The following is a 24,523-nucleotide window of genomic DNA, read 5'->3' as shown; positions in this document are numbered from 1 at the left end:
GTCCAATCTGCCTATAAACTGCCAGATGACCCAGATCTCCTGGTTTTCCATGGAGAGTGCTCACAGCTTCTGATAATATAAATCTAATCTTTTGGTGCCTGACCTAACTGATGTCTTCTGCTTTTATGTTTCGGTGCACATGGACTGTGAATGCAGGTGGCATTGCAGCTCTGTCTTTGCAATTGCATTTGCAAAACAAGAATTTGGAAGAACCCTCAAAGTATCTTCAGAATGCAAGTTTTGTGTTCTTAGAATTAGGGCCCACATCCAAAATACATATTTACCCAACAAGCTGCAGTAAATCACCACATGAAAAGGCATATTCAGCAGCTTAGTAATGTTCTTTCAAATAATCCTCTGTATTTAGCCAGTCCTTACCTGAAGCTTAACCACAAGATCTCACAGATAACTAACATGCCTTTATAAACTTTTATCAAATAGTCTAACTTTTGAAAGAAAAAGACCTTTACAGAAAGGAGGCAAGGCTGTAAAGCTGTATGGCAGTAAGATTAGACAGAAGACTGCCATATGGGGGTAGATACTCAGCTGGCAGAGAATGCACTAACAGGGTGGACTTGTGAGATTTTTCCTCCTCTTTCCATGTATCCTTCCTTCTTGCAAGAATGAGTGGTTTTATTTTTAATGCTAGTATGCAGTAGCAAAATACAAAGGGACAGATTTTTCTCCTTCAAGTACTGCTTTTTGCCCAGCACAACATATCCAGTATGCTCTGGGGAATCAAGTGCCAAGGACACTCCAATGACCGTTGTTTTGAAGAACTTCTCATCAACAAAGGCATGAAAGCACTAGCTGTGCAGAAGGAAGCATCACTGATTACTTTTATATTGGTTGTCAAATATATTATTCCAGGATCTGCTTGGATAAAAAAACCATCCAGTATGTAGATTAAGAAAATAGTTCAGAGTTGGAGGCAAGTATTGCCTTGCTTTCTAAGATCTTATTTTAAATGCAGTGATGAATAAGAAAAAAAGTGAATCTGTGCATGGTGATGGAGCTTCTGAATTTCTTTCTTGCAGAGGACCCCATCAGAATCTCTGACTGATTTGAGCTGTACCCCAGAAGAAGAAGAGGATGTTGAAAAAGAGATGCACACAGACTTGCCAGATGCTGTATTCAAACCCAGCAGACAAGAACTGCCATGCAACACAGCTGCAGCACAGGATGTGGCTTCCTGCTCAAAGCTCAGAATGCCTGAGGACCTTCCCCCTGCTTTGAGATCAGCAATGACTCAGCCTGCTTCTGAGTCTGCTGTTGTACAGGAAGCCCTGCTACGAGAGAATAAACGAGAGGGCTCCCAACCAACACTGGAAACAGTGTGTGTGAAGTCTGAGTGCCCAGTGCTGTTAGAAGGCAAAGACTCTGCAACTTCTTCCTACTCCAGTCCAGAGAGTGAAGTACAAAAGCAAGAACACTCCTCAGAAACACCAATTCTGTTGTCTGGGCATGTGAGAAATGTGTCAATCAATATTTTAAATCAAGAAACCAAGGAGCTTCCTTCTGTGTGTTCAGTAAATAAAATACCACCTGAAGAAGATATTTCTGTAAGTAAGAATAGCATTTGCTTGGAAGGGTCAGAAGAAAATATACAGCAGGTTGATCACATACCTGTGGAAATGCCCTGTAATAAAGAGGCAATGAAAGAGGTTGCTCTACTCTCAGAGTCTAGCAAGCACATAGGTTCTTTACAGCCCACAGATTCATTCCATGTTTCACATCCTGCTTCCTCAACGTGGATGGAATCATCTGCTTCCTGCTCTCTAGAGAAAACAAAGACTGCACAAGAGACAGCTGCTTCTGGTAAGGAGAACAGTCAGTCAGTGGGACACAAGGAGGAACTTTTGGAGGAGAAAGCTGAAAAAGCAGCCAATGAACTCAGTGCCTCGAGAAAGTTTTCTGTCTCCTCTGCAAGGGAGAGACCAAGGACCAGAAGTGTACACTTCCCAGAAAGATCAGAGTTGGAAAGCACTTTAAATACTGGATTCTTCCTGTCCAAAGTACAGGTCTCCTTGAGAAATGAGAAGTGGAAAGAAGACTTGCAGAAGGGACCAGATCTGGAGGAGGAAAAAAGTAGCAACAAAACCCAGGCATTGCCGCCAGAGTCCAGCTCTGAGAGCACAGGCCAGCCTAGAGACATTTCAGTTGGCTGCGTTTTGCCATCTATTGATGTGGGGCTGGCACCAAGCAACTCTTCAGAGGTATCTCAGAATCAGCCAAGCTGTGAATATAGAAGTCCTTTTCAAGTGAAACTTAGATCCACCTCACTGTCCTTGAAATTTAGAGAGAACTCATCACCAGAATCAAAAGGAGTTAAAAGATACAGTGCAGAGTTTAATTTAGAAAATGAGGGGTTGAATTCCATTCTAAAAGGAGATAAGGCACAGACCAAAAAACCAGCTGATACAAATGTTGGTGATTCTTTAAATGAAAAGATCAAACCCAAAGCAAAGTCCTCTGAACAGCTCAGTAGCAAACCTCCATTGCCTAAAAAGCCAGCCCTGCAAAACACAACACTTTCAAATACTACTGCAAACAAGGAGAAGCAGGACACAGCTATTTGCTCTCCCAGAAACAAAGATAAAGACTTGGAGAAAAAGACAAATCCTTCTCAAGTGTCTGGTAAGACTGCCAAAACTTCATAAAGTTACATTAGCTTGTGATGAATGACCTTACCTGTGAGAGAGCACAAGGCAGCCCTGTTGCATTACTCAGCACTGGTGAGCACAAGGTGATAGCTCTGCCTTTAGTGGTGTTGCTCCCTGATTCTCTCTTGCTGAAAACATTACCAGAAGAACAGGAGGGGAAAAGCATAGACAGAATAAGGTACTTTTGCCTGTGAATCTTGCAGTATTGTGCAACACAAATATCAAATCACTAAGTGTTCCCAGTTAAAGCTGCTGTATGGCAATTCAAAAGCCAAGCACACATATTGCACACAGTGCCCTGCATTGGATGAGTGGCTCAGACCTCTGGACCTCCTTTTTCACTATAGCACTGAGGCAGAAATACTAGTAACTGCCTGGCATCTCAACACGCCATTTATTTGTTGTCTCCCATGAGCTTGGCTGATTAATTTATCTATCTTTAACATTACTCATTCCTTGTTTAAAAAACAAAAATTAACTACCCTGATCTTATAGGCAAGACTGTAATATCAGCCTGCTGCAGATGGTTAAATTTCACCCTCTTGTCTGTATTATATAATTAGGTTAGAGTTAAAAAAAAAAAAGGAAAAGCAATCCTCTGAAGACTGATATACTGTGTGCTACCTGCAGAGAAAGGAAAAGACTGGAAGTGGCACCACTGTCTGAGGTCTTTGCAACAACAGTAAACAAGTTAAGTGAAGTACACTTAAGCAATTCTAGGAGGAGACCTCTGCTCCTTGCTTAAGAGAACAGCTGAAAGGGGAAAAAAATCTTTAGGTCTTCTGATATGTGACAAAAACTTCTTCCCTACCCCAAATGTGTCTGGTCACAAGCTTGATGTTAAGAATAGAAGGAGGAGATGCTGACCAAGCAAATGAAAAGGTTTCTTTATGCCATTACAGAGCTCCTCTCCATGGTTCTTCTCTAGTTGATTTCAGTTTCTGAGCTTTGGAGTGGGTGAACACCAAGCCAAATGAACACTTCAGGACACAGCAGGCCACAGCAGTAGGGTGACAAAAGTCTCCTCTTGGGCCCAGAGGCAGCCTGCTGACACCCCAAAGGACAGTTGCCATCTGCTGCAGCATCACAAGTACTTTCACAGGGCTCTGGCCTGTTTTCTGCTCTCCCAGTGGCCATAAAGGAGGAGATTCACTGCCTGCATATCTGGACAAGGCTCCCACAGCCATCCACACAGAGCTTCCCTGCACATGTAGGCAAGGCAGTCTCCCTTTCTATAATCACAACACTCCCTTTAGAGGAGTTTTCTCCCCTGCCCTGCCCTTCCCTGAGGAGTAGTTGATTATTTGTAGTGACACCCAGATCTCTGACTGATTTTTTGGGGAGGGTCATACAACAAGTGAGGAGACGTATCACAGGAGGGTTGGTCTGGCAGAGGACAGAGGAAAGCAGTGGGAGTACTAGTGCTCCTGAACATGGTATTTTTTCACATCCCTCTTGCTGAGTCCCAGGATGCCTGCAGTGGAAGCAAAGCAGAAGACAGTGAGGGCTGCAGGGGGGAGAAGAAGAAGAAATGGTTTTGAGGAGCATGTTTCTCCTTGAGGTTACTCCTCTGTCTCCTTGGCTTTGGGATAAAGGAGACTTCTTCCCCCAGGCTCAGGACTGTCCTCTGCAAAATAGGGTCTGTGGGCAAAAGCTGTGTCCTGGTCACCCTGGCAGCAATGCACACAAATGAAATTTGAACCTGCATCTGCAAGTCAGGGAGCCCTGTTTTGAACACATTCCTCTCCACCTGACAGTATTACACCAAATGTGTATGTTCTGGGGTTGTTTAACATGGTGGCTCAGACTGATCTGCGATGGTAATTAGTGTTCTTCTGCCCCACTGATCTTACTGTATCACAAACAAAGCTGCTAAGGTTTTATATATATCTTTAAGTCACTTTAAGTTCTTCTATGTGGGCATGCCAGGACTCAGAGAATTTCATTCTAAATGCAAACCAGTCTGGTCCAAATTGTCATTAGGTCATAACTATGCTGCTGCAGACCTTTCTCCCTTAGATATATGTTCAAGCATCTCCTTGCACTCAGTTGCCATATCAGCCTGAGCTGGCTGCCTGAAGTCATGGGTGAACAAAGTATGCCCACCTCCTCTGCCTGCCCTCTCACCACACCAGCCTTGGTGGAAGGATTTGCACAGTGATCCCAGAAACTACGCCCCTCTGTTTGGCATAGGAGAGCCACAGAAGGCAATGAGGGCCCAAATATGATTTCAGAGCATTTTCCTCAGCCCAGTGAGTTGTCTTTGCAACTGGAAGCTGGAGAAATCTGACAAGCATGATCAGTGCAACTCTTTGTGGATCACATGGCTTGCTAGCTGTCTCTGGCCTCCTGATCTGGTGGGACACCTACTTCTTTTTTTCCTGTTGTCCAACTACCCTTAATGCTGCCACCCTGCCCTCTCCTAGTCCTCGAGTTCATCAGCCCTTTAAAGAGCTGTGCTCACTGTTAGGAGACGCTTTATGCTGTTGGGGAGTTTCTTGCTGTGTGTTAGGAAATGCCTGTGCTGAACAAGAAAGCATGGTATAAAATGATGATGTATGGGGGTGCAGTTCCCTTCTGACATACACTCATCTCAAAAAAGTCTGTTTGCTGTGTCATGGGGTGAGCAGGAGCAATTTGGTTCAGCACGCTTGCTGGAGCGTGTCCAGAGAAGGGCAACAAAGTTGGTGAGGGGTTTGGAACACAAGCCCCATGAGGAGAGGCTGAGGGAGCTGGGGTTGCTTAGCCTGGAGAAGAGGAGACTCAGGGGTGACCTTATTGCTCTCTACAACTACCTGAAGGGAGGTTGTAGACAGGCAGAGGTTGGTCTCTTCTCCCAGGCAGCCAGCACCAGAACAAGAGGACACAGTCTCAGGCTGCACCAGGGGAGGTTTAGGCTGGATGTTAGGAAGAAGTTCTATACAGAGAGAGTGATTGCCCATTGGAATGGGCTGCCTGGGGAGGTGGTGGAACCACCATCATTGGAGGTTTTCAGGAGGAGACTTGATGGGGTGCTTGGTGCCATGGGTTAGTTGATTAGGTGGTGTTGGATGATAGGTTGGACGCAATGATCTTGAAGGTCTCTTCCAACCTGGTCTATTCTATTCTATTCTATTCTATTCTATTCTATTCTATTCTATTCTATTCTATTCTATTCTATTCTATTCTATTCTATTCTATACCAAAGGCCACAGGAGGGCTGGTGGGATGCTGGCTTTACCAACCCAGGCAAAAGCAGCAAATCTGCTCTCCAGAGCTTTCTGGGGAACTAGCAGCTTCTGTCAGACTGCAGGGTGCCCTTTAATGACTGCATGGAATTATTCACCCTTAGGAGGAGTAATATTTAACTTTCTGGAGCTAAAGGCACAAGTCTTTGCAAGAATTAAAGAGTTGAGCTGCATTGTTTGGGGCCAATACTCTTTGCTATAAATACTGTAAAGGACAGAAACAATTAACATTTGCTAACAGGTTATTACAGGAGCAAAACCATAAGAAATATTTGTGTGAATTTCCCTGTGCAAAAATCAGTGACTGAGGAGGAGCTGCAGTGGGGAGACATGCTCTAACAGAGAACAGGAGCTCAAGCAGGGCTGGTGAGCCTAACAGTGAATGAAGTTGGTGTGCATCATCTGGCTCTGAAATGACAAGAAGAGTATTTCTCTCTACATGAAACAAGACATTGCTTTAATGCCTTCCTGCCTACAGCTGAAAAGAAAGAGAAAGCTGTCTTTCATTTTCTTTTTCTTTTTTTTTTTCCTCAGAAGAAGTTGCTTTTTTGGTTGTGCTTGGCTATTTTGCCATATGGCTGTTTTCCAGCAACAGACTAGACTTTGATGCAAACATAGCAGTTTCTTGTGTGAAAAAAGACTCTCCTGGCATCAGTGGTGTAGATCCAAACAGAAGTCAAATACCTTGCAGAGCAGCTTAGAGAAGAAAGAAATGTCAAAAATACTTAGGCAGAATTCTTAGAATAGCTTTGTCTGAAATTAAGGAAAGGGTGTGTACAGTGACAGAAATGCATGCACTGCTTTAACAAACAAAGGGAAGTATGTAGGCCAGGATACATTAAATGCCATAGGCATTTGTAAAGCCCGTCTTAAAATAACTGGTGATTTATTAACCAACAAACACACAACAGTGAGGAATTAAATATACATGCATATAAACAGTGTTATGAAACAATGACACTGTCGTGTACAGGACGTGTTACCTCCCTGTGTAAAGTTGTTTGGATTAGTTTTGAGTATGTTTGCTTTAAAAATATGCAGGGAACCCACAAGTTAGCTTTGCTTGCTGTTAGAGGTATGACTTTCAAAAGGCTCTAATATTCTTCTTCTGACCTTTTGCCTGCACAGCTGTGTATGAAGAGCAACCACTCTTTGCAGTCCTTGCAGGCATAAGGTGTTCATTTTCAGGCATGAGGTTTACATGTTATAAAGAGCCTCTGTAATATTTTGTGCATGCAAAGGCTTTTAGATTTAAAGGAAATGAGTACAATATCTGAGGCTATCTCTAAAAAAAAATAAATACAATAACCATTCCCTGTATCTCAGGGTAATGTTTAAATATGTCTTTGTTGTGGTTATGCACAGTCTAGTTGGAGGCCTGTATCTAGTGGAGTCCCTCAGGGGTCAGTACTGGGACCAGTACAATTCAGTATATATCTGCAACCTGGATGAGGGCACAGAGTGCATTGTCAACAAGGTTGCTGATGGTGCAAAACTGGGTGGAGCAGCTGACACAGTGGAGGGTTGTGCTGCCATTCAGTGACAGTTCTTCACTGAGCGAGTCATTCGTCACTGGAATGGGCTGCCCAGGGAGTGGGCAGGTGGTGGAGTCACCGTCCCTGGAGGTGTTCATGGGGAGATTGGACGTGGCACTTGGTGCCATGGTCTAGTCGTGAGGTCTGTGGTGCCAGGTTGGACTCGGTGATCTTTGAGGTCTCTTCCAACCTTGGTGATACTGTGAGACTGTGATACTTGGACAGGCTGGAGAGTTGGGCAGGAAGAAATTTAATGAAGTTCAATAAGGGTAAGTGTAGAGTCTTGCACCTGGGAAAGAACAACCCCAGGTATCAGTATAGGTTGGGGACTGACCTGATGGAGAGTAGTGAGGGGAAAAAGGACCTGGGGTCCTAGTGGATGGTAGGATGACAATGAGCCAGTAATGTGCCCTTGTGGCCATTCTGGGTTATATTAGTAGGGGTGTGACTAGTAGGTCAGAGAGGTTCTCCTCCCCCTCTACTCTGCCCTGGTGAGGCAGCTTTTGGAATATTGTGTCCAGTTCTGGGCTACTCAGTTCAGGAAGGACAGGGAAGTGCTTGAAAGAGTCCAGCACAGAGCCACAAAAATGTTTAAAGGAGTGGAACATCTTCCTTATGAGGAGAGGTTGAGGGAGCTGGGGCTCTTTAGCTTGGAGAAGACTAAGGGGTGACCTCATTAATGTTTAGAAATATGTGAAGGGTGAGTGCCAAGAGGATGGAGCCAGGCTCTTCTCAGTGATGCCCAATGACATGACAAGGGGCAGTGGGTGGAAGCTGAGGCATAGCAAGTTCCATGCAAACATGAGGAAATTTTTTTTCACTGTGAGGGTGTCAGAACATTGGAACAGGCTGCCCAGGGGTGTTATGGAGTCTCCCTCTTTGGTGATATTCAAAACTTGCCTGGATGTGTTCCTGTGTGATCTGGTATAGGTGATCCTGCTCTGGCGGGGGGGTTGGACTAGAGGATCTTTTGAGGTTCCCTCCAACCCCTAACATTCTGTGATTCTGTGATCCACATAAGCAGCTCATACACCCCCAGAAATAGTTCAATACATTGAGTATATGTGTCTGTCAACAGATAAAAATACATGTATGTTTCTCTTTCACTTCCTGTGGTTTTATAAACCAATGCACAAACCCAAGCCAGTCACATATCACTTTTGTACATGAAGGTTAATGTTTTATCTTATTGTTCACACAACCAGTCTGATAAACATTGAAGGATAATATCCAACTATCAATGGGAAATTCTCACATTAATTTCCACAATATGTAGGCAGAAGAAATTTTATCTGTAAGAGCAGAGCTTGAGCCTGAAGGAAAGTGTTTTAGTAAGGTACTGAAGGAAACAGATACATGCATTTAACAGGGCTGGAGCAGGGGGATTTCCCTTTATGGGGACGACTGAGGCAGCCACCCCGGTCACTGTCAGACCCAGCAGAGGAAAGCTTGGGTGATTCTGATCTGCAGGAGAGAGTTGAGAGGGTGTCTATGGATCATTTGGCTTCAGGGCTTATCCTGGGGGGTCATTTTGGAAGCTGCAGAAGTGACAATACAGAGTGGCTAGCCTTGCAACTGTATGTGTGTCTGACATAAAGAGAGGGCATCAGCAGCCTCTGAGTGTGGTTTCTGCCACAGCAGAACAGCTTGACAGCCTACGTTACATGCTAGGTTTAATACATGGTGACATTAGGCACAGAGCAGCTTGACAGCTTTACAAGTTCTGACTTGGTATCTTCCCATTGTTGGTGAGTTATACTGATGGGAAGAAGGGGTTCTGGCTTGTCTTTCAAAAGGCCTGAGGACGAGCCAGCTCCAAGGAAACCAGGGAAAGATGCAATCATGAGGTGAAAACTGTGAATGAATGAGAAACAAATCGCTGCCAGCAATACCCTGTATCAGCTTATGAAGTTATTAAGTTACAAGTTGAATAGCTTATTGTTTCAAATAACATGTTTGTTATTTGTAATAAGGACTGAAGAATATGATTCAGATTTTAGTTTTACTCAGGAACTCTCACAAGTGTATTGTGGAAGCAATCTGTTCAGCCCTGCTTTGCCAGAGAAGTAAAACATGGGATGCTTGCGGCGGCTGTGGCCTGTCAAACTCACACAGCTTCCTGCAGAGGATGCCACCGCTGACATTTGTGTACTGCATTTCTCCCTGAAAGTGGCACTTATCAGCTGGGAGCTGTTGTGCTAGCTGCTGTGCATGTGATGAGCAGCAAAAGCAGGAATTAGATTGTGCTTTTGAGTACTTTTGGTTCCACTCTGGCTATCCGGTTCCTTAAATGCCTTTGCCATATTTTGAACCGTAAAAGACTACCTCATGACCAGATGCAGTAAGACAGGGAGGACTTGTTCAGGGTGGTCAGACAGCCTCTGAACGAAGGATGATGTGAAAACAGCACTTCTCTTGTGAAGTAACTTTTGGCCTCAGGGTGCCCCTTGGGGTACCAAGAGCTTTGTAGGAGAGGTTCAGATCACCTTAAACTGCCAACTCACTTGCCTGTACTGCCTCCTGAATTACCTCATCACCTTTCATCCTTCTAATGGGAACAACAGGGCATGTGTACCTCTGGGCAAAGATAATATATAAGTATTCTACCCCTTACAGTTATTCTGGCTGACTACTACTACCACTACTACTACTAATAAAAACAGCCAGGTTGGATGAGGCAGCAAACCCTGCAGATGTTGCCTCTGATACTTTTTTGCTGCAAAGGAGGTATTTTCCCTACCTTGCCTACCTTACCTTTCTGCGACAAAGACTCTCATAAGAATGAGGGTGGAATGTAACTGCTTAAAGAAACAAGAATGCCCTTCCCAGAAGCAGATCAGCTTTTGATCCTCTCTAGGTGATAGTACTTGGCTGTCCTAAGTCAGGCTCATACAGATACATATAAAATCTTTTAAGATGATGATAAAGAGCTTTTGATTCCTACTGTCACAGTGGCATTCTGATATCTCTTATGCAATGATACTTGGCTCTAATTAGGCTGCTTCCTAATTGTCATGACTAGGAAGTCTGGTGTCTCATCAGGGAGAATTGTCTGTAGAGCAGAAGTGCTTGGTGCCTTCAGCAGAGTATCTGCTTTACAAAAAGCACTGTTACAATAGCAGCCTCCAGACATGCTACTGCAGGACGGGGAACCCTGTTGTGCTGGGCAATGCATGTCAAAATAACAGAAAGATGAAATCTAAATCCATGAGGAAGACAGAGAAGCAAGGGCACAGGAAGCGATAAGACCACTGCATGTAGTGCAGTAAATAGAGCTTGGGCATAGCAGCAATTCTCTCCGTATTGATTGTGAGCAGAGGAGGAACAACGTGCACTTCAGCTGGTGTTTACAGAAAGTTCTTGTGGTATGACAGGGAAAATGGGACAATGCACAAAGGGTGATTTTGAGTCACAGAAACTAAGAGGTACATTACTTGCAGTGTTAAGACAGAAGCCAGGTTCCTAGTAGCATGGGGAAGCTGGTGAGTGGATTGAAAAGGGCCTTCAGGGTAATGTTGGTGTTTCTAAGCACTGAGACATTAGTGAAGGAAGGTAAAATGTGGTGGGAAAGGATGCATGTCTGTAGCTACACAGTCAGAGAAAAAGACCAGTCTTCTCTGGGCTGAGAAGAGGCTTGTACACAGAGCAAAAGGGTATTTTTGGTAGGATGGATTTACAGGATGAGCCCAGCAGGGCACAGGGAGTCTTCAGTGGGGAAACACCTTTGTAATATTGAGTGTAACTGTTGGATGCGTATTCATTACAGAACACTAGGAAAACAAATTGACTCATTTGGACAGAAGGCAACTGAAGTGAAAAGCTACTTTACGTACTGGGTCATGGATCTTCACCTGTGAGGAACACTAGACACCACCATCACCTTCAGTATTGGTAGTCAATCTGTATATCAGTAGTGCTTTGGGAACTGATGAGGTGTGGCACCTGGTTTTGCTGTACGGTGTATTGGTGGTTAGACTCCAGAGGCTCTCCAGAGGTCCCTTCCAACCCCTAAAATCCTGTGATCCTGTCATTAAGAGGTCCTGCCTAAATTGCTCACAACCTAAAAAGGTGCAGATGGAGTGCCAGGGGGGTTCAAGGCCATCAATTTAACTGTGTGGGTTTACTTAGGAAGCTCCTAATGAAGTTTGCCCGAGATACTTAAAGATTAGCAGTCCTTGAGCTGCTAGTGGTTATCTTTGCAAACTGTGGGAGATATGGGAAGGCTTGAGAAAGTGGCACATCTTGAAAAAGGAGTTTAGCTGTAGAAGAGAGAGAGGAAGAAAGTATGTTGTATACCACTTAATATGAAATACTGAAAGGAATGTTTCATGTGTTTCTAAATGTCTACAAGATACCATGTGTAAGTTACAACCAACATGTCTTGTTCAAGAGCAAATAACAACTGGTGTCATAGTGCATTCTTACACATATCATGACACTCCTATAAATAGTCTTGGTGAAGCCGTTGATTGGGTTGATGTAAAGCTACTGAGTGTGCCAACTAATGAGTCACTGTCATGTTAGATGGTGGCCATATTGGGTCTAACACTATTCAGTATATTTAAGAACATGGGTGACAGAATTAAGTGTGTATTTATTACTTTTGCAAGTATTACCAAGCTGGGAAGTCTGTGCGCACACTGGAGAACAAGAACAGAAACCAGAGTCATCTTGAGAAAGTAGAAACATAGTACAAAAAGATTTTCATTACAGGGAAGTAGAAAGTTCTGTATATGTGAAAAAAATATTCCAATGCACAGATACAAATGTGGAATGGAAGAGAGGAAGTAACATGATCTGGAGCTCACAAACTAAATACAAAATAGGAATAATAAGATTGTGTAAGAAACCGATGATGCTGACTGATTTGTACAGGAGGCCATCCCAGCTGAAGGTGGGTAGTCCTTCTGCTTTACCTGATGCTGGCACCATTTCATCTCAAGTGCAGTGTGACAGTTTGGAGCACTGAGTTTTGAAGCAGATTTGGATCAATTTAGGGCAACACCTACAAAAGCAAGAGTGATCAGAGAATGTGACTGATCAGAAAAGTTAAAAGTTAGGCAAAACGTGGTCCAAGACTTCAGCTGCATAAAAGACTGCCACAAGGACACTGTAAGTGATCTGCTCATGCACATTGTATATAGAAGAAGAAGTTAAAGATCCAAATTAGAGCAAGAAAGGTTTAACTTGCCTAACAGGGGAAAAAAATAGTGGAAGAACAGCCAAGCCATAGGATAGGTTGTCTAGGGAGACAGAGAGACCTGTCCTGTCTTTGGAGGGTTGCAAGAATAGGTTAGATACATACGTTTATGTGAAACTGATCTTGACTGAAGGATAGACTAGGTGACATCTTGAGATCTCTCCCAGCCTTATTCCCTATCAGCCTGTAAAATCAGACAAAATTAAGAAAGGGCAGCCAGTGAAGGGGGAAAGATTACAGGATCAATAGCTGTTGGCATGGAAAGACCCAGTGTAGAATAGACTAGAATAGAATAGACCAGGTTGGAAGAGACCTTCAAGATCATCGCGTCCAGCCCATCAAGTAATCCAACCCACCTAATCAACTAAACCATGGCACCAAGCACCCCATCAAGTCTCCTCCTGAGCACCTCCAATGATGGTGGCTCCACCACCTCCCCAGGCAGCCCATTCCAATGGGCAAACACTCTCTCTTCTTCCTAACCTCCAGCCTAAACCTCCCCTGGTGCAGCCTGAGACTGTGTCCTCTTGTTCTGGTGCTGGCTGCCTGGGAGAAGAGACCAACATCCACCTGTTTGTCTACAATCTCCCTTCAGGTAGTTGTAGAGAGCAATAAGGTCACCCCTGAAGTCTCCTCTTCTCCAGGCTAAGCAACCCCAGCTCCCTCAGCCTCTCCTCATAGGGCTTGTGTTCCAAACCCCTCACCAACTTCGTTGCCCTTCTCTGGACTCGCTCCAGCAAGTCAACCTCCTTCCTAAACTGAGGGGCCCAGAACTGGACACAGTACTCGAGGTGCGGCCTAACCAGTGCAGTGTACAGGGGCAGAATGACCTCCCTGCTCCTGCTGGCCACACTGTTCCTGATGCAGGCCAGGATGCCATTGGCCCTCTAGGCTGCCTGGGCACACTGCAGGCTCACATTCAGCCTACCATCGACCAGCACCCCCAGGTCCCTCTCCACCTGGCTGCTCTCCAGCCACTCTGACCCCAGCCTGTAGCACTGCATGGGGTTGTTGTGGCCAATGTGCAGAACCCGGCACTTGGATGTGTAGGTAGGATGCAGAGAATTTAAGTAGCTTCCCATGCAAGAGGGAGGGAAGCGTGTTCAGAATCTGGGGGCTGTGCTTTGACTGTGCTGCATTTGTGCAGCTGGACTTAGTGCCTTGTTTCTTTCAGAGGTTTTCCAAGATCATGAGGTGAATGTGAAGGGGAATGCAAACATCAATTGGCAAAAGGTCTTGCTTTGATCTTAAAGCAAAACTTGTGCTTTCTCTTTTTGTGGTTTTTAGCTGACATAGGCTTTACAGTATTTTCTTGCTCAAATAACTTTTCTGGCTCTAGTGATGAACAACAGTGACTTGAGAAAATGCTTGACCAAAGAAGTTTGTGGGCTTTTAGAATGTATCTGAGTTTGTAGACTACATCTCCGTGTAAGAGCATTATCCCTTTCATCTCCTATGCCTTTATGAGGCACCTCAAATATCCCTTCAGAGATATTTGTCTGCTTTTCTGATGGGGCCACATTACTCTAAATTAGACCATAGCCCTCCAGAAACATGTCTGACAGCTCCATGAGGTCCTATGCTGTACACCAGCAGCTGAGCCTCAAGGGACTTGAGGGCAGTAGTCCTTCCTGATTGTGTCTGCCTCCTCCCAGATCCCTGACCAGAATGCTGACTGGGTAGCTTTTCCTAGGGGCAGGACCATGCGTGATTTGAGGGTGAGAAGCTTAAATCAGGCTTTTAGCACTGTTCTTGTTCCTCTTTTAAAACATGCAGAGGCTCCGCATTACTTAGAAAACTGAATTTTGAGTGCAGCATGTACCAATGAAGAAGTGGAGAACCTGTGAGCTGGAGCTAACAGAGGGGCTGAGGCTTTTCTCTTCACCCAGTTCAGCTCACCATATAGAGAGGAATTCCCATCACATAGTATTTGAATGCAGAGGGTCTCACTTCCTCATACCTTGGGATACTGCTCATTCCTGGTGTGGTGGTGAGAGAAAGTTCAGTTCTCCCACACACAAAGAAACCACAGCTAACTCAGTCGGAGAAGAAAAGATATGAATAAGCTATATTTACAAGCAAAGATATGAATAAGCTATATTTACAAGGGTTAGAGAGAGAGAAAAGGTAATTATTAAGGAGGAAATTCTGTTAGCTCAAAGCGTATGCAAGAATTAGTTTCTTATCTGTTAGTTCAAGGTCAACTCCGTCCAGCAGCTGTTGCTCAGAGAGAGACTGAAAACAGGCTGAAAAAGACAGACAGACTGAGACTGAGGCTCAAACTGAACTAAAACTTAAAGTTGCATTCTACCAATCTACCAATTAAATTAGTTCAGAATATCTTGTTTTCATTATTTCACCAAAAACATTCAGCCTGAGTGTTCCAGCAAGTGTCCCTTTTCTTAAAGGCACAGCCTAAAATGGTCACACCTGGCTAGCAGTTGTGAGGACAGCAGGATAGTACTTATGACACTTTACAGAATCACAGAATAATAGAGATTAGAAGGGACTCCTGAAGATCAAGTCCACCCCCCCCACCCCCAAAAAAACCCCAACAAAACACCCAAAACCAAAACAAAAAACAAACAAACAAAAAAACCAAACCAAAACAAAGGCAGATTCACCTAGAGCAGGTTAACAGGACAGCATCCAGGTGGGTTTTGAATGACTCCAGAGATGGAGACTCCACCACCTCTCTGGGCAGCCTTTTCCAGTGCTCTACCATCCTCAGATTGAAGGGCTTCCTCCTTATGTTTAGATGGAATTTCCTATGTTCAAGTTTGTGCCCATTATCTTTTGGCTTGTCACTGGGCATCACTGAAAAAAGACTGGATCCATCCTCCTGACAACCACCCTTTAAGTATTGCTCTCAAAAGTGCTTTTTTCCCCCTCATGTCTCACTGAGATCTCAGTTCTGATAGAGCATGGTGAAAGTGACTGGCCCCAGTGGAAAGCATGGTCAGAATCAGCAGAAATAAGTCAAAGTAAAACTTATGTCAAAAGACCATAAATTGACTCTGGGGGATTTTTAACCCTATTTCTGTGTGCTCAGATGCCACAGAACATTGTGTTCAGTCACCTACAGCACTGCAGGCACCAAGGTGCTCCATGAGGGAGGCTGCTCCTAAAGGGGTGAAAGGAAGGCAAGAACCAGACCAAGGTATTGGCTGCTGCTGCCTGAGCATGAGAAGAATGGGAGCCAAAAGCAGCCACAGCAGGGAGAGCCTTTGCCATGTCACGCTCTGGCTGTGTTCAGTTTTAAATCAACTGCTGCTTGTCTCTAAGAGGCCACAAAGCAGATGGGAGGAGGGAGCAGAAGAGGAGACCTTGGAAAAAAAGGTAGATTATTGAAGGTTGATTCATGTTTCTGCATTTTCCTTATGTGAGGGCAGTGACACTGTGACTCTAGCCAAACTAAAACACAGTGAGCACATGAAGATTGCTCTCTGAAGTCCAAATGAAACAGAATTCCTATTTACCCAGGCTGGTCACATGTCCTGGGAACAATTGGCATATGGAGCAAGTGTGAACTGAAGCTAATTACAACTCTTTCATATAACCATGTACATAAATTATCTGTCAACAGAGAGAAGTGTGCCTTCCGCCGTGGCTGCTGGAGACTCTGGAAAAGATCCCAATACTCCTGTGGAGCCAGCCTGGATTTCCATAGCGAGGCAAAAGCAGAGGGGCATGCAGCAGGAGCAGGAATTCAACAGAGAGAAACTTGTGGCTCTGGATGTTAAGTCAGATACAGAGAAACAGAACAAAGGGAAGGAAGAAACAGAGGTACTTAGAGTACAAATTTGTGACACTTTCCTATCACCTTCCTATAGTATTCTTTGGATCTGCCTCTGTATTACCAGTCATGCTGTATGATTACAGATACTTAATGAATCTAATCCTAAGTGACAAAGACACTGCTCTTGGAAATGTCGTACTGATGCAGAGCTCTGTGAATGTTCAGATATGGAATTTTCTGTCTCCAAGAAATCCTGGAACTATGCAAGCTGTATAAAATGTCTTGGTTGCCCAGTGCTTACTTCTCAGATCTAATGTGTGTATTTCATGCTAAAATAGCCAACATGAGGTGCTAAACTGTGCAGTCTCGGATCTCTCTCAATACAGAAGGACTCTAACTATCCTTCTAACACAGCATTTCATTGAACATCCTATACCTCCTGATTGATTTAAGACTGAATGAACAGCTTGGTCCCAGAAGCTCCTAGGTAACAATTTTTAGAGCCCTGAGAAGTGAGATAGAATAAAAATAGCTTTTGCAGTCACAGACAGTGCCAAGATATAAATTGTGGTTGTCTGGATATGGATAACTCAGACACCAATGTGGTGCCATGGAATGTGGGTTGATGTTGCCTCTTCAAAGATGCCATAAGAAAGAGGGTAATACCTGTAAGCAAGTGAGCCTCCCAGATGACAAAGATGTGCCAGCAGAAGTGCTTGGCATTAATCTAGAATATTAATGAGGCTTCCCAGGTACCAGAGCTAGCTCATGGAGGTAGCGGCATGCACGTACTGCTTGTATCACCTCCTGCACAGTAAGAACCCTGTACTGATGCAGGAGCTGTGTGTCCTGCACCAGTATAGCATTCCCAGTGCAAAGGGCCTACTTTCTTGCTTCAAACGGTACTGTTAGAAACTCAGGTAGCTACGTTATATCCCTGAGTAAGGAAAGATCTCTAGATGCTGAAAAATGGATGTGGTTAGATTAACAAGAGATAATGCCTAATAAAATGTTTAGGCAGTATGAACTGCAGTAATGCTCATCATTCTCATAGCATATGAAACACCACGAGTTTAAATGATCCCAAGTAACACTTTCTGTGTCAGAATAGGAAACTCCAGATTTTAGTTGGCAACATCCCCTAAAATTCATGCCATGCATTTTATTTCCCTATATCAGCTAACAGAGAAGAAATATGCCAAGATGATCTTTACCGCAGCGCATGAGGCTCAATGCCACTGTACTATTCCCATTTTCTCCTTCTCCCACATAGCACCAGGCACTGTCACTTCAGGGTAGTTCTTGATACTGGCAAGAAAATCCATAGGAGGAGGTGTTTGATTTCTTTTTTATGGAAAATCCATTTATTGTCAACCATCCAAAAATACAATGCTCTAACCCACAAAATTTGGGAGGTGGAAGGAAAACATAAGAGAACGAGGCTGTTTCCAAATCCTGTGCTAGTAGAAGCGTGCAAAGGACTTGGAATACATTGAAGACTGTAACAACCTACTCATAGATACCATTATGAACAAAAGGCACAGAGGGATCGCTTTCATTTGTGAAGTTGAGTATCCCAGATGCTAACATGAAAGAACCAGAGCTTTCAGAACGGGTATCAGCTTAAGTGAGAGCACAGGACCGATATGTGGTGAGCATGTGTGGCCATGACACACACCATGTCTACTCCCTTTGCTCATGTTCTTACAAACTTGTCTCATTCACTGAATGTTACTTGGATTTTATCCCTCTCCATGCCTAGGGGCCAGTGAAGCATCAGTGGAGCAAACCTTCACACTTGGCACCTAAAACCACTTCTGAAGAACAAAAGAAAGAGACGAAACCTGAAGGGAAAGAGTCGCTGCTGAGAACCAATACACTGTTGCATTATGTCCCGGGTAGGAAACAAAATGCTTAAAATGTAGGCTGTTCTCTCACAGCCTTGTCAGAAGAAATCCTGCCTGCGTGTGCTGGAAATAGAGTAGGGGTTAGATCCTAATCTTTTCAGTAGCCCCACATCAACAAGGGCAGACTGTTTTCTCAGCACCCACATCTGGGATTTTACTTGGTAGCATATTCTTTTGACCTTTTCGATTTTAGAGTTTCAACTCATGTTGAAAGAAATGTGAATTGAGAGCACTAGGCTGTTTCATGAGACAGAGTCCCAAATGCACTATCCTAGTGCAAAATGTAAAATGCATGCAAAAATATTTTCAGTAGCATTCAATTTTAATGTGGTTTCTTTAGTAAGCTGGAATGATGTGATCATAAACAGTCCATCAGTCCTCCCACAATAACTTCAAATCTCTTTGGTAATTCAAATTTGAAAGAGGGGCAGAAGTTTTGAAGGTATTCGAATTCCTGTGAGTTGAGGGTTGGGTAAAGAAAGAATTTGCAAATGAATGTTCTTGCTAATGAAAAGACTTTCTGTTCTTTGGCCTGGGTCTTAACAGGGCATTGCAAAGAACCCAGGTCATCATGTTGGTTTTGGTAAATTTAGGGCCCAAAAGATGTCAGTGATGAGGAAAACATTACATTCTTTTGAGCAGAGAATGTTTCTCTCTTCAGTAACATATTGCAAAAGAAGCTTTCATGGGCATTCAACAAGTCCAAGCGCCAGGTGCTGCACTTTGGCCACGGCAACCCCATGCAGAGCTACAGGCTGGGGTCAGAGTGGCTGAGAGCTGCCAAACAGAGAGGGACCTGGGGGTGCTGATTGACACCTGCCGAAACATGAGCCAGCAGTGTGCCCAGGTGGCCAAGAAGGCCAATGGCATCCTGGCCTGCATTAGGAATAGTGTGGCCAGCAGGAGCAGGGAGGTCATTGTGCCCCTGTACTCTGCACTGGTTAGGCCACACCTTGAGTCCTGTGTCCAGTTCTGGGCCCCTCAGTTTAAGAAGGACATCGAGACACTTGAATGTGTCCAGAGAAGGGCAACAAGGCTGGTGAGAGGCCTTGAGCACAGCCCTGTGAGGAGAGGCTGAGGGAGCTGGGGTTGTTTAGCCTGGAGAAGAGAAGGATCAGGAGTGACCTCATTGCCCTCTACAACTACCTGAAAGGTGGTTGTAGACAGGAAGGGGTTGGTCTCTTCTCCCAGACAACCAGCACCAGAACAAGGGGACACAGTCTCAAGCTGCGCCAGGGGACATTTAGGCTCGAGGTGAGGAGAAAGTTCCTCATTAGCCATTGGAATGTGCTGCCTGGGGAGGTGGTGGAGTCACCATCCCTGGAGGTGTTCAAGAGGAGATTGGATGTGGCACTTGGTGCCATGGTCTAGTCATGAGGTCTGTAGTGACAGGTTGGACTCGATGATCCTCGAGGTCTCTTCCAACCTTGGCGATACTGTGATGCTGTGATCTCTGAGGTCACTTCCAACCTTGGTGATACTGTGAGACTGTGAAATGTAAAGATTTTCTACTGTAGGTCACGGCATGGGAAGTTTTTAATGGAAGCAAGCAAAGGTAAAATGTCCATATGTTTTATTCACAGTAGCTCCATCACCAGCAGTGGTGGATAAAGAGGAAATAAGCCACCTGAAGAAAGCTAATAATGCTGCTCCAGATCAACCGTTGTGGATGGAACTGGCCAAAAAGAAATCGCAAGCTTGGAGTGATATGCCACGGATTGTAAAATAGAATGATGAAGACAGATAGCATCTTTCATAATTAAGTCAGCTACATAACAGAATTTCTACAGACCAGCTAATCACCATGGAGAATCTCTTGATACAGGAGAAGGAGTTTATTACACAGCTGTGGAGAAAGTGTGCAATAGGTGCAGTCAAAAAGTTTACCTTCAACTTTGTAGCAATCAGGATTTCAATAGTTAGCAATAGATTGCTTAAATTATGCTAAGGACATGCTGATACTTTGGAAAAGAAAACTTTTGCTTTACTTATTTCCTGTGTTTTCTGCATTAAATTGACATTTGCATCAAAACAGGATCTTTGCTAAACTTTGCTGAGCTTCTTTGTTGCAGGATATTTTTATTTGTTCTCTCTGTTTACATTTATAGACTATGCACCAACATCTTGATTCTGTTGAATCACCTGGCACTCTTTCTATCAAAGCTGTTTGGCCCATGGAGGTATTAATTAATAGCTGCTAGTGAGTAGTCCCTGGAGACATTCAAGGTCAGACTTGATGTGGCCCTGGGCAGCCTGATGGAGTTGGGAGTTGTCTCTGCTCACTGCAAGGGGGTTAGAAGATGACCTTTCCAACCCAGTGCAATCTGTGAATCTGTAAATCTATAAAATGTGTTGCTTGAGCTGCCTGTTTGTGAAGCTGTGGTCCAGTTTCTGGGCTTGGGTTACATTTCTTGAGGCACAAACACACACATCTATGCGTGACCATGAATAAAAATTTCTCAGCTCCTTCTGTGTGCAACTGCCTTTCCTTTATGTGAAATCATCATTCTCTATTAGGAGGATAGTAGAAGCAGCAATGATAATACGAATTTAGTCAAAAAATAAGGACTGAACAGCCCTGAGCTAATGTCCAAACTGAAATTCTGGGAAAACTGTGAACCTCATTGCTTCATCAGCTTCATGGATCACCTTAATTATGACCCTAATTATTCTCATTTAAAAACCAGTAGCATATAGCATCTCTGTTACTTTTCCTACCTTTATGCATGCTCACAGGCATCTGCATGAGCCTCTCTCACCAGACTGGGACTCCTGCTCATGAATTCTCCTAAGCTCTTCAACTGTTTAACAAGATTGACAAGATAAATCATTGCTGCTGATTGATCAAAATCACTCTGAATATATTTTAGGACCTCCCTGAGAGTTAAAGAAGCAAATGACAAATCCTGTTACAGAATTTCTTTGAAATTAAATGCCTCGCTGCTAAGGCAGGCATTTAAATTTGTGCATTCATACGTGAAGTGCTGCCTTGGTGCTGCACTCCCTAGGTTGATGTTTGGATTTTTGATTTTGTTGTTCTTATCACTCTAACATTGATTTTGGAAAAAATAGAGACTCTAGGAAACTTCCAGTTTCCTAACACCTGCATTTGCAGGTTTGAAATCTTGCCTTCTCTAAGAAGTGGGGAGGAAAAGCTGAGCTTCCTCTGTAATGACAACTGTTTTGTAATGAATAAAGAAACCAAGAGCATTGGAACATGTGAATATCTAAGACACTGGTAACAGTTTTCAGACAGGTTGTCTATCAAAAACAGAAGGAGGAAAACCAAGTTTTGTATTCATCAAAGCCTTTGGATAAGACTAATCAGCTTGCATGGCTGCTGAAATCAGTCTGCATGGCTGCTGCATGCATGCACAGACCTACAGCCCATCACAGTATCTGTCAGTGGTCCCAATGCAAATGGGTTTCTGCCAGCTCTCTTAAGGTCTTCTCCTTTATGCAGAAGGAGGCAGTGTGGGCATACCCATTGAATTTGGAAGTGGCAAGACAGCTCACTGTTAAAACAGATCCCCAGCAGAAATGGTAACTTCATTACAGGATATGCAACCTTGGGCTCAATAACCCAAAGGGCTCAATAACCCAAATAGGCTGCTCTCCCATGAGCAATAACCTCAAGTGATTTTTTTTTCCTTTTTGGCATTCAAATCATACTCTAGGACCTACAATAGACATAGGTAATTTTTTCATATACAGTTAAAAAAACTTGACTCCCTGTCTCCAGAACATGCTTTCTGTGATAAATAATGAATTAGCATAAAGTGTCATTTTAAGACATGCTATTACCTTTTGCAGCAATCTTGAAAGAAGCAAGTTCCTATATTAAAGGAATATATATTAAAAAAGAACAACTTTGTATTCTCTAATTACTGCCACCCCACCCAAAAAGCACAGTGTTTTCAAGAAATGTCCTTAAAGGTACAATTTGTCTCCTTATAATTATCTCCTGGTTTAAAACTGTGTTGAAACATGACTGAATACCTGGACCATGACCTGTACAGCTGTATGGGGAAGAATACAAATTTCTTGGACTATCTCCTATTTTCATAGACAGATGCTCAGGAGTAATGGAGAAAAGAGGTGGAGGTATCGTCACAAGATCTGCACATTCTCATGGATGACAAGCCCTGTCCCCTTTCCCTTGCAGATATGTTAGGGAGGTGAGGGGGTAACCAGACCTTCACAGAGTACGGCCCTACACCTCAGGCAGCATTTGGGATCTGAATTTGGGAGCATGCTGAAGCAGCAAGTGTGGGCTGGACATCAGCCTGCATTTTGTCATCGATCGCAATGTGGTCCAGGTACTGCTGTCTCTTGGTTTCTGCTGTCTTTTGGTTTCTGCTGGCTTGACTCACTTTCGAATTTCAGCATTGACTGGGTGAGCAGTGACGGTCAGCTTTGTGGATCCCTACAAGGCCATAAGCAACCTTCACCTGACCTACATGAGAATAGGGCTGCAGTCCCATAGGCTTGTCAGGTTTATATGAAATACACTCACAATTCTGCCATAATCACGCAGGAATTTAAATATATCAAAATATGCTTCAGAGACGCTGTAAAGGTTTCTTCCAACTGAAACAGTACTATGAATCTATTACATGCTTCTTTTCGTGCAATGCATAATTACATTGGAACTGATTGTCATAGGAGGTTGTAGACACCCAGGGTCTAAATGATTTCAACACGCAGTTAGAAAAATGAGTGGAAGACAAAATCCATCAAGTGCTGCTCAACACGCAAGCCAGGGCCTTGGCTTAGGAGATTGTGAAAGGCTTAGTTCGGGAGGTGGTGTGCCTGTCTTCTTCATATTCTTCTGTCAGTGCCAGTGGCCCTGGGCTTTGTGCAGGAGAAGACACTTGGTTACCTGAACCTCTGATACGATGGTTAAGGGCATTTTTATTTTCTTGCGGCTTTGGTCTGTACCCAGATTTCTTCATTCTAACTTGATGGGTCATTCATGTAGGTCTTGCTATAGCTGTCCTGTCAACAGATAGGCAGAAAATAGTTTTAGGGCCTGTGTATTCTTCTTTGGTCAAATGGCTTGTTTGTAGCAATGGAAAGATGCAAATATTTTTCTTCTCTATATGAACAGTGAGTTGTGCTTCACACTTGATACCACAAGAAGAGCCTTTCAGATCTGATCAGCTTTCCTAAGGACATCATAGTATTTTTCCAGCTGAGATGCAGTATGACTGACTCAGGCTCATGCATTTTGCTGAGGCAGCTGCAATATATATTATTGGTGTATAACATCTAGCAGGGAAATAAAATGTAAAAATTCACCCTTTGTTTGTGACTCATGCACATAAACTAACGTAAAGAACAAAACCAAAATGGATTTGAAAAACAAGTTCCATCTGCTGGAAGTGCAACACGAGACATCCTTGGCTTGCTGTTTAACAAGCAGGGTGACAATCTGCGAGCAGTTGCTTTTCCCAGTGGAGAAGGACTGCATACAATACAGATGAAATCACATACCAGGCATCTTTCAGTGCGAAACCTTAGATTTTTGTGATTTATGTGGTTTATTAGTTGGATTATTCTAATTAGCTGCCTCTTAATGTTTAGTAATTTTAAGTAAAAAAAATTTAAAACTAAATTATCTTTTATGTTCAGCAAAGCATAATAAAATCTTAAGGCCAAAATATCCCTCTGCTCTTTACTTTGATATGGTGTCTTGCACTGGGTTGCCTTTGACAATAAACAAGTTCAAGATGAAAAAGAACATAAAATCCTGTTGCCAGTGAAAATATCCAGCAGCACCTTAGCAAGCAGCTTGTGTAATTTTGCAATACCATTAATTCCTTCCTAGTCTCAGGGAGCATAATAAACTTGCCAAAACATTTGTTTTGTATACATGATCAGCACTGCTGTGGGTAACAAAAGTTTAATTACAGGGTTTTGTGTTTGCGGTTAGAAGATAACTTTTATACTGTTAAAGAGTAAAAATAGATACATAAAATAAGCCATTTGTGAACACTGGGTAGTAGTGCATGGCTCATAAAACCCCAGGGTGCAATGTAACCTTGTATGATGCAGAATAGAGTGGGTGCATGGGAGTAACTCTTACAGGAGAAGGGATTTGCGTTCCAAGGGGGTGCAGGTCTCAAGCTCACTCATGTTTCTCAAGATGCTCAAGAAGCCTCAGGAACAGATGAGTTTTTATAGTGTGGGCTCTTTTATTGTCTTGACTTCACAAAATAAATACCATGTGAAGATTTTTATGGATTAGTC

General features: G+C 43.5%; 1 protein-coding gene across 1 annotated transcript in view; it reads left to right on the top strand.

The window, feature by feature from the left end:
• CRACDL (CRACD like) overlaps positions 1 to 20,381 on the top strand; it is a 52,665-nt gene extending 32,284 nt beyond the window's left edge. The window contains exons 8-11 of the mRNA XM_054163127.1: positions 1,038 to 2,637; positions 16,212 to 16,411; positions 18,127 to 18,262; positions 19,855 to 20,381. Coding sequence (XP_054019102.1) covers positions 1,038 to 2,637; positions 16,212 to 16,411; positions 18,127 to 18,262; positions 19,855 to 20,000 — 2,082 coding nt within the window. The 3' untranslated portion in view covers positions 20,001 to 20,381. The remainder of the gene's footprint in view (positions 1 to 1,037; positions 2,638 to 16,211; positions 16,412 to 18,126; positions 18,263 to 19,854) is intronic.
• Positions 20,382 to 24,523: the final 4,142 nt, after the last annotated feature.

Source organism: Dryobates pubescens, chromosome 7 (genome assembly GCF_014839835.1).
Source record: "Dryobates pubescens isolate bDryPub1 chromosome 7, bDryPub1.pri, whole genome shotgun sequence".
NCBI classification, from domain to species: Eukaryota; Metazoa; Chordata; class Aves; order Piciformes; family Picidae; genus Dryobates; species Dryobates pubescens.
Note: the sequence above shows the minus strand (reverse complement) of the source record. Positions and strands in the feature narration are given on the sequence as shown.